This window comes from Gigantopelta aegis, chromosome 10, assembly GCF_016097555.1.
Source record: "Gigantopelta aegis isolate Gae_Host chromosome 10, Gae_host_genome, whole genome shotgun sequence".
Taxonomy (NCBI): domain Eukaryota; kingdom Metazoa; phylum Mollusca; class Gastropoda; order Neomphalida; family Peltospiridae; genus Gigantopelta; species Gigantopelta aegis.
In genome coordinates, this window is record NC_054708.1 from 61,523,804 (window position 1) to 61,542,487 (window position 18,684).

The 18,684-nt window shown below is 38.9% G+C and overlaps 1 protein-coding gene across 3 annotated transcripts in view; it reads right to left on the reverse strand.

Annotated features, from left to right (window-relative positions):
• Positions 1–14,698, reverse strand: part of LOC121384751 (protein mono-ADP-ribosyltransferase PARP14-like) — a 39,306-nt gene extending 24,608 nt beyond the window's left edge. For all 3 annotated transcript variants that reach the window (XM_041515292.1, XM_041515291.1, XM_041515293.1), the window contains exons 1-2: positions 14,512–14,698; positions 8,159–8,228 (exon numbers count right to left, since the gene is read on the reverse strand). In XM_041515292.1, coding sequence (XP_041371226.1) covers positions 8,159–8,224 — 66 coding nt within the window. In that variant the 5' untranslated portion in view covers positions 8,225–8,228; positions 14,512–14,698. The remainder of the gene's footprint in view (positions 1–8,158; positions 8,229–14,511) is intronic.
• Positions 14,699–18,684: the final 3,986 nt, after the last annotated feature.

An 18,684-nucleotide genomic window follows, 5' to 3' on the forward strand; every position in this document is an offset into this window, starting at 1 on the left:
CTGGTAAACTATTGTCGTGTTGGTTAATCCAGCGGAACGACGATAAACTATTTGTCGTGTTGGTTAATCCAGCGGAACGACTGATAAACTATTGTCGTGTTGGTTAATCCAGCGGAACGACTGATAAACTATTTGTCGTGTTGGTTAATCCAGCGGAACGACTGATAAACTATTGTTGTGCTGGTTAATCCAGCGGAACGACTGATAACCTATTGTCGTGTTGGTTAATCCAGCGGAACGACTGATAAACTATTTGTCGTGTTGGTTAATCCAGCGGAACGACTGATAAACTATTGTTGTGTTGGTTAATCCGGCGGAACGACTGATAACCTATTGTCGTGTTGGTTAATCCAGCGGAACGACTGATAAACTATTGTCGTGTTGGTTATGCCAGAGGAACGACTGATAAACTATTTGTCTTGTTGGTTAATCCAGCGGAACGACTGATAAACTATTGTCGTGTTGGTTATGCCAGCGGAACGACTGATAAACTTTTGTCGTGTTGGTTATGCCAGCGGAATGACTAATAAACTATTGTCGTGTTGGTTATTCCAACAGAACGAGTGATAAACTTTTGTCGTTTGGTTATTCCAGCGAAATGACTGTATATGCTATAGTTGTGATGGTACAGCAGAATAATTAATATGATATTGTCATGTTGGTTAATGCATCGGATTGACCAATAATAGTGTCGTGTTGGTTTTACCAGCGGAACGACTGATATAGTATTGTCGTGTTAGTTACTCTAGCTGAACGACATATATAGTGTGGTGTTGGTTTATTCCAGCATACAGCGTTTATTGTCGTGTTGGCTAAGCCAACGGAACGACATGTCATTTTTAAGATGGGCCATTCTAGTGAAGCAGTCGTCTATGCTTATTTTCTGTTTCAGGTCACTATGCCTCCAAGAAGGTCTCAGAGGGCCGCAGCTAGGAAAAATAAATACATAAGCAGACGGTCTAGGCAGAGTTCCGACGGGACGGAAACGCCCATCAATCCACCAGATCACCCAATGCCGCTTCCGGAGCCGTCAAGACAACAGCCACAGGCAGCTACATCAGGTTTGGTGGAAGGTATAGCCCAAGAGGCATCATTGCCTGGAGGAATGGGGGTTGATACAGCAGACCTGGCGGCAGAAATACTGCGACAGATGAGATCGCAGGGTCTGGTGATGGCAGCCTCACAAAGCACAGGCGCTACATCGACTACATCTACCAGTATTGGTGCTCCTCCCGCAGTGAACCTGACTGGATTAGTTGGTGGGGATAACGTCGCTGTACCAAATATTGCTATGCAACCAAGCATTCAAGCACCTGTGGCAAATGTCTTGTCACAGTTTACAGGTGGTGTGAATAGTTTTAGCAGCATATCCAGACCTGTCAACATACATTTAGATCCAAAACTAAAAGCCAACATTTTTAGCAGTGAATATGTAGATTTCAGCTCATTTCTTTCAGCTAATTCATCAGGGGAAGAATACAATCTACAATTTGACGGATCAACTGTATCGCTGATACACAAAAGTAGAATCGAACAAATTAAAACTATGGATCAATGGACGGATGCATTCCATATTTTCGTGTCTGTATATGTCCAAGCACATCCTCATACAATTCAATCATTGTACAAACGGTCTGGATTTGCTGCTGCCAAGTCTTATGACACATCTTTTCGTAAATGGCGCCAACAACAGCCATACTTGCATTGGGAAACAGTCAATGCTGAGTTGTTCTTACAGGCCTCTACAATAAGCTTAAGAAATACACGTTTTGGGCAAGGTCATTCCCAGGGTCCCTTTCGAGTTAACAGGCCAGCCAATGGAAACAGAAACCGTTGCTGGTCATTTTCAAAAAGTGGCACATGTCCCAGGGGAACAAAATGCAGATTTCAACACACATGCTCCATCTGTAGTGAAAACCACTTTTTCAGACACTGTCCCAGTAAAAATATGCCACCTCAATGGGAAAAACAAACACAGGTCAAAAACTATGTCTCCCGTCGGGCAACAGGTCCAAACCCTACCTTCGGTAATAACCGTGGATAAACACATAATTCCAACCCCAATCAATGTGAAGACTTTTGTCAAATATCTTGATGGGTATGAGGATGATAAACGTTTACTGCTATATAATGGGTTCACCGAAGGTTTTCATTTGTCATATGAAGGGAATCGCCATTTTAGAGATGCCAACAATTTAAAAGCGGCTATAGATCTCCCTCACATTTTGTCCGAAAAAATTACAAAGGAAGTTGAATTAGGTCGAATTCAAGGACCATTTCAGTCCCCCCCCCCCCCCCCCCCCCCCGATTCTAACCTTCAGGTTTCTCCCTTGGGACTAGTGCCTAAAAAAGAACCTAATGAATATAGATTAATTCATCATCTATCCTTCCCAGAGGGCCAGTCTATTAATGTTGGTATCTCAGCGGAACACACGTTTGTACAATATCAAAACATAGATGATGCTATTCGTTTGATTCATTCTTTTGGGCCTGAGGCTTTGTTAACCAAAATTGATATTGAATCAGCCTTTCGGATAATGCCTATACATCCCACTGATTACGAATTACTGGGTATGAAGGTTGATGGGCTATACTATACTCTTCAAAAGAAGAAACGCAAAACCACATTGTCGTAACATTTGGAGAATTGATTTAATTATTGAATGGTGAGTCCGATAATTACCAAATGTTGCAGGATTGTTCACAATTCACTCTAGTCCATTGTGAGTAAGTGATAGGACACACCACCAAGGTCAAGGTCATCTGGAGTCAATACCGGGTGTGGCCTCCGCGTGTGTTGACAACTGCCTGGCACCGCCTGCCCATTGAAGCAACCAGAGTACGGATGACGTCCCGGGGGATGGTGGCCCACTCGGCCTGCAAGGCTGCTGCCAGCTCGGGCAGGGTCTGGGGCTGTGGTTGTCGCTGTCGGAGGCGTCGGTCCAACTCGTCCCATAGATGCTCAATTGGGTTCAAATCCGGTGATATCGATGGCCAAGGAAGGACATTAATGTTGTTGTTCTGTAGGAAAGCCGTTGTGAGACGTGCTCTGTGAGGCCTGGCGTTGTCATGTTGGAATACTGCGTTGGCGTTGGCCATAACTGGAACGATGTGTGGCCGGAGGATCTGGTCAATGTAGCCCTGTGCATTCAGGTTGCCCTGCACGTGGACCAGGTCAGTTCTGCCAGTGTGTGAGATGGCTGCCCACACCATGACACTACCCCCGCCGAATCTGTCCACTTCCTGCACGCAGTTTGCCGCATAACGTTCACCACGACGCCTATACACGCGACATCTTCCATCATGACGTCGGAGCAGAAATCGGGACTCGTTACTGAACCACGCCTGTCTCCATCGCAGTTGAGCCCATTGTCGATGAATCTGGCACCACTGCAGTCGGAGTCGACGGTGTTGTGGTTTTAAGATGACACCTCGAACTGGACGTCTGGCACGAATTCCTACCTCACGTAGGCGGTTCCGTACGGTCTGGTCGGATATCCTGCGCAAACCTGGTATTGCTGCGGCTGTGGAGGTGGCAGTAGTCAATCGTTCCCGAAGGTGGCGTACCCGGATGTAGCGGTCCTGCCCGGGGGTAGTGACCCGTGGTCGACCGGATCTAGGGAGGTCACGTGTTGATCCATGTTGCTGGTAACGGTCCCACAGTCTGGAGATGGTGCTTGGGGACACATGGAATGCCCTGGCAACGGCCGTTCTGGATTCGCCTGCGTCTAGTCGGCCGATGGCATTGTTTCTCTGCGGTTCACTGAGACGTGGCATGTCCTGGATTGTCAACTGTCGGCCAGATACAGAGGCCAGGCAAGCGAACACCCTGCACTTTTATACTGTCGGTGTTCATGTTGCACGTGCAGACAACGCACGTGCAGTGGTGACATGGTTTGCACGAGGCTGCGTTTTTGCGAATATTCACATTTTGGAACTTTATTGTACAGTAGCTGCGTTTTATCGAATGTAACCGTGGGAATGTGTTTGGGACATGCAATGACCTTATATTCACAAAGCATGAACCGGTAGGAAACATAAAATCGGAGTTATAACTCATTTGTACCCTTTTGCGTTTCTTTTTTTGAAGAGTACTACTTTGATAAAGTTTTACCAGTGGGTTGTTCAGTTTCTTGTAAGCTTTTCGAGGCATTTAGTACAGCCATACACTGGATTATGATTTAAAAATTTAAGGTAGCTGGTATGGTGCACATTCTGGGTGATTTCTTATTCATCGGCCCACAAAATTCACCCTAAGTGCGAAAAAGATTTAAATTCTTTTTTGCAATTTTGTTCAATCATAAATATTCCTATCAAAACAATCAAAACAGTTGAACCGTGCACTACAATAACATTTTTGGGAATTGAACTAGATTCTCTCAAAATGGAAGCCAGACTTCCCTATGACAAAATGGTAAATATCAAACAACATTTACATGATTTTTCTGTGAGGCAAAAACTTACTTTGAAGGAACTTCAGTCTTTAATAGGGCTTCTCAATTTTGGTAGAACGTTTTTACGCAGGCTTATAGATTTGACAAGGGGTGTTGTAAAGGCGCATTACAACATACGTCTGAATAAGGAAGCAAGAGCTGACATAAGCACTTGGAAATGTTTCATTGATTCGTTCAACGGAATTTCCCTATTTTTGCCTGATAGGTGGTCCAGTTCTGAAAGACTACACTTTTATACTGATGCCAGCAACTGTGGGTTTGGGGCTTTGTTTGGGCATTCATGGTTTTGTGATAAGTGGCCCAAGCAATATCACCCTCTGCATATAACGATTAAGGAACTTTTCCACATTGTTCTAGCAACTGAAATGTGGGCTCCGTTACTTGCAAATTCATGTATTTTGTTTCACAGTGACAATGCTGCAGTGGTTGATATCTTGAATAAACAATCTAGCAAAGAGAATAATCATGAGACTTGTCCGTAGGTTAGTAGCAAAATCTTTACAAATAAATATTTTGTTCAAAGCTCAACACTTACCAGGAAAATGCAATGTTACAGCTGATCAGTAGTCTCGTTTGCAGGTCGACAAGTTCCACCAGCTAGCACCTCATATGGAACACACACCAACACCCATCCCACCCCCATTGTTTCACATTTGACAGCTGCGTTGGAACGGTTGTTGCAATATGCCATTGCTCCGCAAACTAGGCAACTTTATAAAAGAGCTTTTACACTTTTGCAACAGTTTATGCAAGACGTTTTTCATGTTCCTCATCAACTTCCTACTACGATTGACAGTTTGGCCTTTTTCATTACTTATATGTGTAATAAAGGTATGGCTGCTACAACTATACAAAGCTATGTGGCTGCTATAGGTTATGTGAACTGTTTGGCTGGGTTTATAAACCCATCCCACTGTTTTTTTATTAAGAAACTAACTTCGATCCAACGAAGTATTTCGCGATCAGACAGAAGGTTGCCAATTACACCATTTATTTTGGGGAAACTCCTACAATCGTTACCATTTACTGCCCCTTCTGCATACCAACAAATAATGCTGAAGAGTATGTACCTTCTGGCATTTCATGCATTCTTGCGAGTAGGTGAAATTACTCAAAATAAGTCTATGTCAAATGTTCTTCAGCTTAAAGATATTCAGGGTTTTTTTCAGAACGAGGCTGGTCAAACTGTACATTTAGAATTGACATTTCGTTCATTTAAACGTCATTACAACATCCGGCCAATAATATTATCGCTACAAACCAAGCAACAGGATCAAAGTACTTGTCCAGTGCTTTGCCTTTACAATTTTATCAAAGTACGGGGAATACAGCCTGGCCCCCTCTTTTGTTTTATAGGAGGCATTCCTCTTTCGTATCAGTACTTTTCTTCCTGCATGAAACACTCTTTGGCGTGGGCAGGTTTTTCAACAAACCTTTATAAATCCCACAGTTTCAGAATTGGCGCAGCTAGTTGCGCTGCCACCAAAGGAATATCAGATGAAGATATTCAGAATATGGGTCGTTAGCAGTCTCTAGCTTTCAAGCGATATATTCGTCTACGAACTCTTTATGATTTATCGGGATAAAAACTAAAACATATATAGATATATGTGCATGTATGTGTATGTCATAAGTAAGCAACAACTCAGCATTAAAACAGTAGCTTTCAGTATCTTCTTGGGTATTGGGTCGAAGAGGTGCTGACAACAAGCATATTTTATTGATATATAAGTTTATATGCAGATATATGGGTATATTATTTTGTGTCTGATGTATGGTCACCTTCTTGGGCATTGGGTCGAAGAAGTGCTGGTCATATATCACTTGCATACCTGGTGTAAATACATGTATGTGTATGTTTTGCATGGTATGTAACAGTGTTGGAGCAATGCGTTAAAGGAACAATGATGTATAATAAAAACTGTTCATAGTGTCCAGATGGACGTAATATGTTAAGTAAGATATTCTTCTTGGGCATTGGGTCGAAGAAGTATTGCATTTTGTGCAGAATTGTTTTATCAACACTATACTTGTTTTATTATTATTGTGCAGGATAGGTTAACTTCTTGGACATTGGGTCGAAGAAGTATTGACTATAATATAGTGTTTGTACTTAAACTCCTTAATTGGTTTGTTTTGTATTAGATGTACCAGCTTTAAGGCTTTGGATTGAAAAAGTTGGTAACGTAGCAATTGTATTCAATTTATATTGTTCTGTGAATATACATGTATATGATGTTAGCAATATAGGATATGTCTTATTCTAGGACATTCGGACGAAGAAGTATTACTTTTCAATAGAACCTTTCATCATCTTGTCGAGTCATGATGGGACCTTAGTTAATTAGTAACGAGAGCTGCGGGTGGGAGCATGCTGTCCAACTTTCTAGAATGTTCAAGCTGTAAAGCAAGAGTGGCGTTTGTTCTGAACCCCACCTAAGACCATTCGTTACTCATCATAAAGATTGGAGTATAAACATACGATTGTTCTGAACCCCACCTAAGACCATTCTTTACTCGTCACAAAGATTGGAGTATAAACATACGATTGTTCTGAACCCCACCTAAGACCATTCTTTACTCGTCACAAAGATTGGAGTATAAACATACGTTTGTTCTGAACCCCACCTAAGACCATTCTTTACTCATCACAAAGATTGGAGTATAAACATACGATTGTTCTGAACCCCACCTAAGACCATTCTTTACTCATCACAAAGATTGGAGTATAAACATACGTTTTGTATACTCGGTGTTACATATTTACATGTCATGTAACTAACTCTGTCGTTTTGAATAAACGGCCTTTTCATTTACAATCCACCTGTCTCCTGTTTTGTTTATCATTGGTCTTACAAGCTTGCTCTCTTTAGGATCCTGTATAATGAATATAAGTGTGTTGTGCAGAGCTTGCATTTGTACCGCGCTTAGATTGTTTGCCTATTGATAAAATTTCGTGGTAAGTCAGTATAACAGCACAAACCCTCACCTCCCACTGAGACAAACTTGCTTATCGTGTCATACAACGCCAGGGGAGTGGTACATAGAAAATAATACATGAGTGGCCGTTAGATACCATTTATCTCAAAACGAGTTGTTTTAAAATGTTTTTTTTAAACAACGAGTTGTGAGATAAATGGTATCTAACGGACATGAATGTATTATTCTATTTCTTACATATCCTCAAAAAACAGGTTTAAAGCAAATTTTAACATCTTTTTCGACTAAAAATTATTTACGGCCGTTGCACTTGTAGCGAACTTAAGCGTTACAGACACGTGATTGTCAGGTTAACCATACGTCACAGTGTAATCTATTTCCACCGTGTTGTTTTTCATTGACTGCATGGTACTGGTGACCGGGTCATCACCTAGGAGCAGCCAGTCGTATATCTTGAAATTGTTAACACACGTACGTGTGTAAACAACTATGTGTTATCAAAAATAATGCATGGTGTTCTCACTAACGGGTGTGTAACAAAAGCCAGTTACTGCATTTATAACGTACGAGTGGTATGCATGTGTATTTGCACACTTCCGATGTTTTCATTGATAGAAAATACTCTCGTACTGTCACACTCGGTACTATCGACAATCAACTAAAACATCGAAAGTGCGGTAACTTTAATGTAGTAACCAACAGTTACTGTATTGAAAGCATAAATACGTTAATTATTACTTTTAACAAAATTATTGTCAACGTACCTTTTGTTCCGTTATGTCTCCTTTTACAACGTATATTTCAACCTCATCGCTTTCCGTTTCTGCCATTCTCCTGTAAATTAAAAAGAAAATTTACAAATGTACCAAAAAGAACAAGATCAAGCATTTCATTCGCAATATGTTAATACATATTAATGCTAAAATATAGCAAATATTGTCCTTTCTACTAGGTCATTCGTATATTTGTTATTCTGCCTTTCCTCGGTAATATGCAGTGCAGCACCACTGTTAAAACTTGTTTTGTTTAACGACCTCACTAAATGATGTCAAACATACGGTAATATTCTGTCACGTTTAATTATCAATGAATGAATGAATGTTTAACGACACCCCAGCACGAAAAATACATCGGCTATTGGGTGTCAAACTATGGTAAATGCAAAAACAATTGTTTTATGATCAACATGAATATAAAAATTCAACAGTTAAATAAAAACACTGTAAAGGACTGTGTAAAAATACAAATATCACAGATAGATATAATTAAAATTTAGAATAAAACTCGGTGTCACGTAAAAATTGTAAAATACGTTCTGGATGGAATCGAAATGATTCCATCACATTACATTGGCCAAAAATATATTTTCGAGTTTCATGAAGATGCTTACACTCCACCAAAATGTGGCGTACCGTCAGAGTACACTGACAGTACTCACACTGAGGTGGAGGATCTTTCTTTAAGATAAATGAATGGGTCAAGTGAGTATGACCGATGCGGGCACGACACAAGACTACTTCATCCTTCCTGCACTGTCTATAGGAGGACTGCCACTCTCCCAAGACTGGCTTGATAGCATGAAGCTTGCTCGCAACCTCACCGTCCTAATCACGTTGCCAAGTTTAATTATCAAAGAAAACCCGCTACATTCTTCCATTAGCAGCAAGATATCTTTTATATGTATTTACACAGACAGGACAGCACATACCACAACCTGAAATTTGAGAATCGGTCCACTGAGCGGGTTCGATCCTACAACCCATGCAGTTCAGGTGAACGTTCTACAGAAAGAGCTAGATTCCGCCCTGCAGTACCACGGAGGCAAAAAGACGCGATACGTCAACAAGTTTAGCTGTAAGCGATGGTAAAATGTACCGGACATAAAATTTAACTTTATGTTAGTTGTGGAGCATCAAAATGGGTTGGGGACGAGACGTAGCCCAGTGGTAAAACGCTCGCTTGATGCGCTGTCGATTTAGGATCGATCCCCGTAGGTGGGCCCATTGGGCTATTTCCCGTCTCAGTCAGTGCTTCACGACTGGCATAACAAAGACCGTGGTATGTACTATCCTGTCTGTGGGATACTGAATATAAAAGATCCGTTGCTGCTAATCGAAAATAGTAGCCCATTGCGTGACGGTAGCGGGTTTCGTCTCTCATTATCTGTGTTGTCCTTAACCATGTGTCCGACGTCATATAACAGTAGTCAAAATGTGATGAGTGCGTCGTTAAATAAAACATTTCGTCCGTTCGTTCAAAATGGGTATATCTTGAGTCTGAACTTTAATGTAGATTTATATATATATATATATATATATATATATATATATATATATATATATATATAAATAAAAGTGATAAAAGAAAACAAGTGTACAGTATATATGTATTTTAAAAAACAATTAAAAAAAATAATGATCCTTTTACATGTTTCAATGTTAGGTCTCACTACACAGATCACTTCCGGGTGACGGTTCATTGATGACGGTCCACTATAGTTCCTAATTGGGACACATGTTATGGGTCACATATTCACTTCTAGCAAATGGTGAAGAATTAAAACAATATGTATGTTTAATGGTAAGCCTTCTGGCTGTATTTTGCCCATGTTATTTTGTAATATTGTGCATCGACCTTTTGGGACATGGGTATATAGCGCAAGTGACAGCCGGAGTGAATCGGTTAATGAACCACCTGTTCGGACCGGTACTACAGCCAGATGCGGTCATATAGCAAAAAACTGAGACGGAAATGTTCTCAATTGTGGAGTGAAAATAAATGCTTATATAATGTATGTTTGCAATGGTGTATGTTGTTAGTGCCAACGAGAACCCGTTCTATGGGCAATCTTCGCTTGAAGTTGGGCAGTTTAACATGGGTTTCAATGGCAGATGACATCTGTGTAGTGAGACCTTATCTTCAGAAAGGATCTGCTAAATATGACGTCATACATATTATGACGTTACTGTAGTAGAAGGGGATTGATTTAATTATGTCATTGTTGCTTTTATCTAACGAAGAGCATTAAGCAGTGGACAAAACTTCTAATAAAATACATTTCCTTTGTCTTTCTTTTCATTTCATCATTGGTATCTATGTGATAAAATGGGAAAATGGTGAATTTAATATCTTTTTGTGCCGCACATGTATTTAAATGTGAACTCAAGGGTATGCATCTTGTTTCAGGTTGTTTTATTTGCTGTTTGTGTACGCGTACTCTGGCTCTCAGCTGATTGGTATGACCAATGTATTGTTCTTTGCAACCTTGGCATGTAATTACATAAATAACATTGTTAACGGAACAATCCATATCCCTGTGTACCCAAAATAAACTTTTGTGGTTGAATTCTATATGTGTGCCTTCTAAAATATGTTGGCATGTACCACAGTTACTTCAGTTACACTTTTTGACACTGCATTTATGTTCTACTGTTGTAGATTCAAATCGTGCTTTTGTCAGTATCTGTTTCAAGTTTTTGCTTTGTCTCTTAGTATTTATAATTGAAATAGAGTCTAGTATGGATGACATTTTTTCATTTTGTTTTAAAATGTGCAATTCTGACGAGATCTTTTTATATATATCGGGGTTCTGCGGGTTATGGGTGGATACAAATGCCAGCGGCCTTTTCGCTGAAACGATTTGTTTTGGTTTTAAAAGATATTTTCTATCTAATACTACCGCCTTTTCGATACTATCTGATATTAGCTGTTTTGGATAACCTCGCGTTTTAAGATACATGTTGAGTTCCCGGAGACGTTGGTCACGTGTTTGTATATTTGACACAATCATACAGATACGCCGTGCTAGGTTATATGGTATACTTCTTCTCGTATGACTCGGATGACAGGATGAGAAAGAAAGGTATATATATACACACACACATACATTGTATATAACACGAACCGCTGTGTGGTCTGCTACTCAGTATCAATACCTACATATCTAACTTTTATTTGACCCAACAAAACAATACTAAAAATACATACATATATACATGTATATGTACACACATGGGTGTTTGAATATAGCTGTAGTGAAACAGGTAAAGCAAATAAGGAGCCAATTTTTTTTTTTTTTATGAGTCAATACCTGTTATTGGTTATATAATACTAGGTTAATGGGACTTTTATATACTATTAAAACACCACTCCTGGTGAACACAACACGACCAGTTTTATTGTACAGGGTCCGCAACAATAGTAATATTGTTTAAAGGGATTTCCCTGGTGTGTTTCCATTGTTAAGATGTTGTTGACTATACAGAGACGTTTTAGAAGCTAAAATTGCATATTAAATCCTCTCTTTTTTCCACATAAAATATATGTGACTGTATTAAACGTCTTTCTGATCGTCCAAAAGTGTTTGTCTAAGTTAATTTTATTTCCTAATACATGTAAAAACAATTTCGTACGTATAAGAAATTATTTGGAAGTCAGAAAGGAAATGTTTTATTTAACGACGCACTGAACAAATTTTATTTTACGGTTGTATGGCGTCAGACATATGGTTAAGGACCGCACATATATTGAGAGAAGAAACCCGCTGTCGCCACTTCATGGGCTACTCTTTACGATTAGCAGCAAGGGATCTTTTATATGCACCATCCCACAGACAGGATAGTACATACCATGACCTTTGTTACACCATTTGTGGGACACTGGCTAGAACGAGAAAAGAGTCCAGTGGGTCCACCGACGGGGATCGATCCTAGACCAACTGCACATCAAGCGAACGCTTTACTGCTGGGCTACGTCCCACCCTAAGAAATTATTTGGAAACCTACTTCAGCTTGGGCTACTTGCAAACATTGGGACGATGAGACACACATTGACTGTACAGACACATATTCGAAACAAAATACTATACACCTTACGCGAACATCTGATATCATAGCTGTTATCACAGTAATTCATGAGTGCATGTCGTCAGGTATGTACTTATTCTAATGAGCTCTGTCCAGTGATAGTTTTGATTTAGTAAACTTGTCTGGGAGTGGCAGTCCTCTTTTGGCGATGCAAGAGTATGGAATCTCCAGTGAAAGGATCCCATCGGAAGCGGATGCCCTCCTAGAAGCAAGGCACTAGATAAAGATTCATGGAATCAACCATTATTTTGCCAAATGCCCATTCGACTCTACATTGTGCAGAGATACGACTCTGATCATGTATTCTGGTTTTGTCGTTGGGATTCACTAAAACATATACGCATCAAATCATAGACCCGGACGGACAGACAGATAGACAGGCAGACAGACAGACCGAAGGATGGATATGAAACCAATAGTCCCCTCCGGTTGGACCGGTAGGGGACTAATTAATTAAGTTGGCTTTTCGAAAAAGGCGAATGCTTAATAGAAAGTGTCCGGTTGAATGGGATCGACTGTACATAATAGATACAAATACATGGTTGAAATGTGTGACGCGTACAAAACAAACAACAAATATTCTTCCCGGTGGCTATGTTGAGCGTTGCCCATTCCAAGCAGTTTTTTTTTTCTTTCGGTTTTTTTTTTTTGGACTGGAATGTTAATCTCAGCTATTTATATACTGATGGTAAAAAATACAGGGTCACACTAACAGCAAATAATGACTGCAACAACCCGCCTCCCATCCTTAGTTAATGTGTGTATGGTTTAACGACACCTTTAGGGCACATTGATTTTTTTAATAATCGGCTATTGGATGTCAAACATTTAGTAATTTTGACAAAGTTTTAGAGAAGAAACCAGCAGCTGAGCTACGTATTCCCATCAGTAGAAAGTTTATTTTATTTTATATGAACCATCCCACTGACGTGATAGCACAGTGTCAGAAAGTCTATTATGCTACATGACTGACATTTAATCCCACATCACATCATCTTTATATTTTAAATTTGATCTATAATACTAAGTGTTCCCTCTCTCTCTCCCCCCCCCCCCTCTCTCTCTCTCTCTCTCTCTCTCTCTCTCTCTCTCTCTCTCTCTCTCTCTCTCTCTCTCTCTCTCTCTCTCTCTCTCTCTCAGTAATTATAATTTCGTAACAGATCTTTCATCTAACCCACTAACCGACATCTCAGGCGAGTGGATTTCCATCAGGTACCGAATAAAAACTGTTACTTCACTTTAACGAAAACAAAGGTTTATTTGTAATTTGTATGTGATCTCATTTACCACGTTTATTAATACGTTATCGTTTATTATTATAATGCATGCTTTGTGAAAGCGTTCATTTGGTGCAAAAGAAAAGTGTGTGGGGGAACATATTTATATTTACACACTTTTACACTATTATAAAGCAAATATATTAAAGCAAAATATCTAAAACATGGGAGGGGGGGGGGGGGGGTCATCTTGCGCCCACCCCCACTTCCTACGCCAGTGACGTGGTAAAGTGCTCGCCTAACGTGTGGTCTAGGATCGATCTCCGTCGTGGGCCAATTGGGCTATTTCTCGTTCCAGCCAGTGCACCACAACTGGTACGGTATATCAAAGAGCGCCGTATGTGATGTCCTGTCTGTGGGAAAGTACATATAAAAGATACCTTGCCGTTAAAGGGACATTCCCGAGATTTCTGCATTGTAATATGTTTCCTACTAATAAAATATTTCTACGATTAAACTTACATATTAAATATATTTTCTTGTTTAGAATATCAGTGTCTGTATATTCAATGTGTTTCTGGTCGTCTTAATATTTGTAAGAAGCCCAAACTGGATTTTGTGTTCAAATAATTTCGTACGTACGAAAAGATAATATTTTAGGAAATAAAATGAAATTTAACCTAGTACAAATATTAAATCGATCAAAAACACGTTTAATATACAGCCACTAATATTTTATGGAGAAAAATAGGCTTGACATGTAATTACAATCGTTAAAAAGTCTGTTAGTCGATAACATCTTAAAAAGTGCAGCAAACTCAGGAATGTCCCTTTAATGGAACAATGTAGCGGGTTTCCTCTATAAGCCCCATGTCGGAATTACCAAATGTTCGACACCCAATAGCCAATGATTAATAAATCAATGTGTTCTAGTGGTGTCGTTAAACAAAACAATCTTTAAGGTTCATTTGCTTCACCTTTAAATAAATTAAAAGCAGTTCAGTAAACAGGGAAGTAAACTTAATGTAGTCTTACCTTCAATATGGGAACAACGCCGTCGGTTAAGTTTGTAGGTCTACTATAAACCTGTTTAGGTACATCTGTTAGCCCCGAGCTTTGGTACCCGTATATTACTGTTACTGTAGTCAAGCCTGGACTTGACAATGTTGTTTTGGGAGTGATACCTTTGTACTCAAGATATAAATGTAAATATCGTGGGGAATTCCCATTGCCATTTACAAAGGCCACGAATTTGATAGGTAGTTGTCCCCCTTACAGTAGACATCGTTGATTAAATCATGATAATTTGTCAATTTAAACTGACTTTATCTTGCAATCACTATATAATATGATGACTAAATTTCTTTATTTTCGATTACCAACTTAAAATATAAGTTTTTTGATCGAAACTACTCTTACTTTTTCAACTAAGGAATGTTGACATTTGACCTTTACGGCGTAAGCAAAACATAAAATATAACAATAATAAATCACAAGATATTTAGTGTTATAAAATGCATTATTTCAGTGAGAACTATTTGGCTTTGTCGTATAGATATTCAAGGCCATAAGGTTATTGATGACAAGACAATCAATACGGGACCGGCCTCGGTGGTGTAGTGTTTACAGTTTTACACTTAAGGGCGGGATATACAGTCCAGTGGTATAGCACTCGCTTGATGCGCGGTCGGTTTGGGATCGATCAACGCCGGTAGGCCCATCGAGCTATTTCTCATTCCAGCCAGTGCACCACTACTGGTATATCAAAAGCTGTGGTATGTGCTATGGTGCATATAAAAGATCCCTTGCTATTAATAGAAAAAATGTGGCGGGTTTCCTCTCTACGACTACAGTCAAAATCACCAAATGTTTGACATTAAGTAGCCAATGATTAATAAATCAATGTGCTCTAGTGGTGTCGTCAAACAAAACACATTTTACTTCTTTTGTATTAGACTTACGACTGGTAGATACCGGCTTCCACTCAAGGCGAGTTTAACGACTCAGTGGGTAGGTTTATGGCCTCTACACAGACTTCTGTCTCACAACTAACCTACTGTGCTCCAGGGACCTAATTAACTAAACTCTCGCACCTTTGCGATCTCGCAGTGCAATGCTAAAAGACTTACAAAGAGGATGTTTTGTTGTCTAACATGTCTAGGAGACCTTTGTGAATTAGGCCCCACAAAAAGCTAAGACAGCTGAGGTGTGCCCAGGCCAGCGTGCTTGAACCTTAATAGGATTAAAAGCACGAAAATAAGTATAAACAATCAATCAATACGCGTGGACCTACTATTCTGTAAAACCGTAGTTGTGAAATAATAAAAATAAAATTGTAGGATTGCAGAATAAATAAAATCTTGAACCAGTTGCTCTCTTAAGATATTGGCTTTATCCTGCTGTCGACTGCCATTTTAACTTTCACAGAATAAACCCAATATCTTAATTCAGTAACTTGTAAATTCACAGAAATAAGAAATAAATGTGTAAATTTAAGAAATGATTGTAAATCCAATGCATTTATTAAATATTGTACTTAAAAAGAGGACAAAAAGAGTTGGTGGTATAAATCATGTTCGTGTTTCATAATTTTATAGTTTCATGACAACATAGCTACGCTTATTATAGAGAAGATGGGCAAGTTTCTACAAAGAACAGCTGACTCACGATCTTTATGTACTAGCATGGCAAATGGATTGAAATGGAGAATACCCTGGGTTCCACCGCACCTCTGTGAGCACAACCACGGAGCCAAATTCCTTTACTAGTCTTCGTGGAGGGATTATGATAAAACAAGCTTGTTTTTAGACATTACAGAGATGGAACCTCAAGTCATTATATGGTACATGTACATATTAAACAATATATTTTTGTCATTAAGCCATAAAATAATAACAGCTTTGAAATAACAAGTATTAACAAACTCATCATAGGAATATTGATATGAGGCCTATCGGCCTGGAGAACTCTCGCCATTTTTTTTTTCAACATTGTCAACAATAGGTGACAATTCACTGTGTTACATTTAAGAATTATTAATTTAAAATTTAATTTGACATATTTTGAGATAATAATAATTTTTAAAACATTTGTAAAGTTTGGATACAACATATTTTAGCTGCAGTCTTAGAACTCTACTCGAGAGCTATTCAGTGTTTCTATCAGTTGGGAATGGTCTTAGAAAACCTGCTACATTTTTTCATTAGTAGCAAGGGATCTTTAATAATTCAGGGATGTTAGAGGGGCTGGAACAAAAAAGCTTTCTGCGGCTGGGGTCCAGGGTCCGCACATGAGCCCCTGAAGGAAAATTGTTTGCAACCCCTGGAACTGTCAACAATTGCATTCAATGCTAACAAATCTAAACTGGTTATAACTTATAATACAAGGCACATATCATAAACTTGAAACTGAAAACATGCAAATGTGTGGTGAACAGTACTGAACATCATGGGGTTTTTTTTTTTTTAGATGAAATGAAAAAGCGCATTTACGCGTAGCTCTTACATCCCTGTATTATGCACCATCCCAGACAGGGCAGCATGTACCACCACATTTGATGTACCAGCTGTGGTGTAATGACAACACAGGACAGATGACCCCAGACAAATCAACATTGGAAAATCTCCCGTGATGAAAATCATAGGAGAGCTAGTCTTGTTAACCAAAATTACAAAACTAAAAATTTAAAGAAAAACAAATGCAAGTAGTCATGGTTCAACAGTTATTTGCCAAATAGAAACTAAAATTGAACTTTATTAATATGTTTAATAATAGGTTACTAGCATTCAGCAACCATTAACCAGTATTCGCACAAGAAAACAAACACCTTTTTTGTAAAAATGTATTCAATATATCATGTTTACAATTTCGTCATATAACATTCAGTAACAAATTGATGACAAATATTCAGTTTTAATAGTAGGCACTTTTGTTTTCAAAAGTACAAACATTTACACAAACTAATCTCTGTTTATGGGTAGGACATAGCCCAGTGGTAAAATGCTCGCTTGATGCACAGTCAGTCTAGGATTGATCCCCATTGGTGGGCCCATTGAGCTATTCCTTGTTCCAGCTAGATATATATTAGTAACCCTGTGATGTTGAATACCTGTACGTATTTTTGTGGCTAGACAGTGGCAATTACCTACCATCTACCAAATAAACACCTGCCAATCAGGAAACACATTCAATCGTTTTATTAATTAAATATACTTGTTAATATTAAGCATTAATATGCATTAAAAATCGTTGAATATGCCTGCCAGTGCAAAAGCCTTGTGCATGCAGTCCTTTAAACAAAACTCTCTCTCTCTGTCTATAGTTCGAGGTGAATGAAGGAGAGGGACTTACTTATCATATGATAAACAACACATCAGTTTTTACAGGATGTACCATCACTCAGTACAGAACAATACTGATGTGTGAAATGTAGGTCATGGTGACCTAATTATAGAATGCAACACGCCAGGGGCCTACTTCATTTAACTCTCGCAACTTTGCAATATCGCAGTGCAATGCTAAAAGACTTGCAGAGAGGATTCTTTGTTGTCTATCACAGCCTAAGAGAGCTTTGTGAATTATGCCCCAGGTACCCAGGATGCATTACCAAACCATATGTAACGATCATGCAAGGAGCAGGGCTAGCTCTGCCACTTGCCAATTGTGAATTTTAATCACAAATTACAAACTTTATTTCAATTCGGTGAAATAATTTTATATGGGATTGATATTTTCTTTAAAATAATGATAGGTATAGATCTGTATTTTTTTTTTTAAGTTTAATAAATGGGGGAGATTTTTCAACTCCCAGATGAGCACTTTTGTAACACAAATTAATTGTATGACCTAGTTTTGGACTGTAACATAGAGCTTCCAAAATCAAAAATTATTACCAGATCAAGTGTGATGATCCAGATTGAAAAAATAGTTCCTTTGTAATGAGCACCGTAAATGGTGGGCAACCAGTTTTTCCCATGTCTAACCAGTTTGATGACCTTGTCTCATACAGAATGGGGTATATGACAATATTAACAAAATCCAGTCATTTAATAACAGTTCCGTGTATCATTATTCGTATAAATTCTCGAACATGATCAGTTAGCAGACGACTGGTATGGCAATACGGTCAGTAGCTGCTACATGTTTGCATTCACATTAAGAAACATAACTGCCACCATTTTAATAAAAAAATTAATTCCAAAGATAACG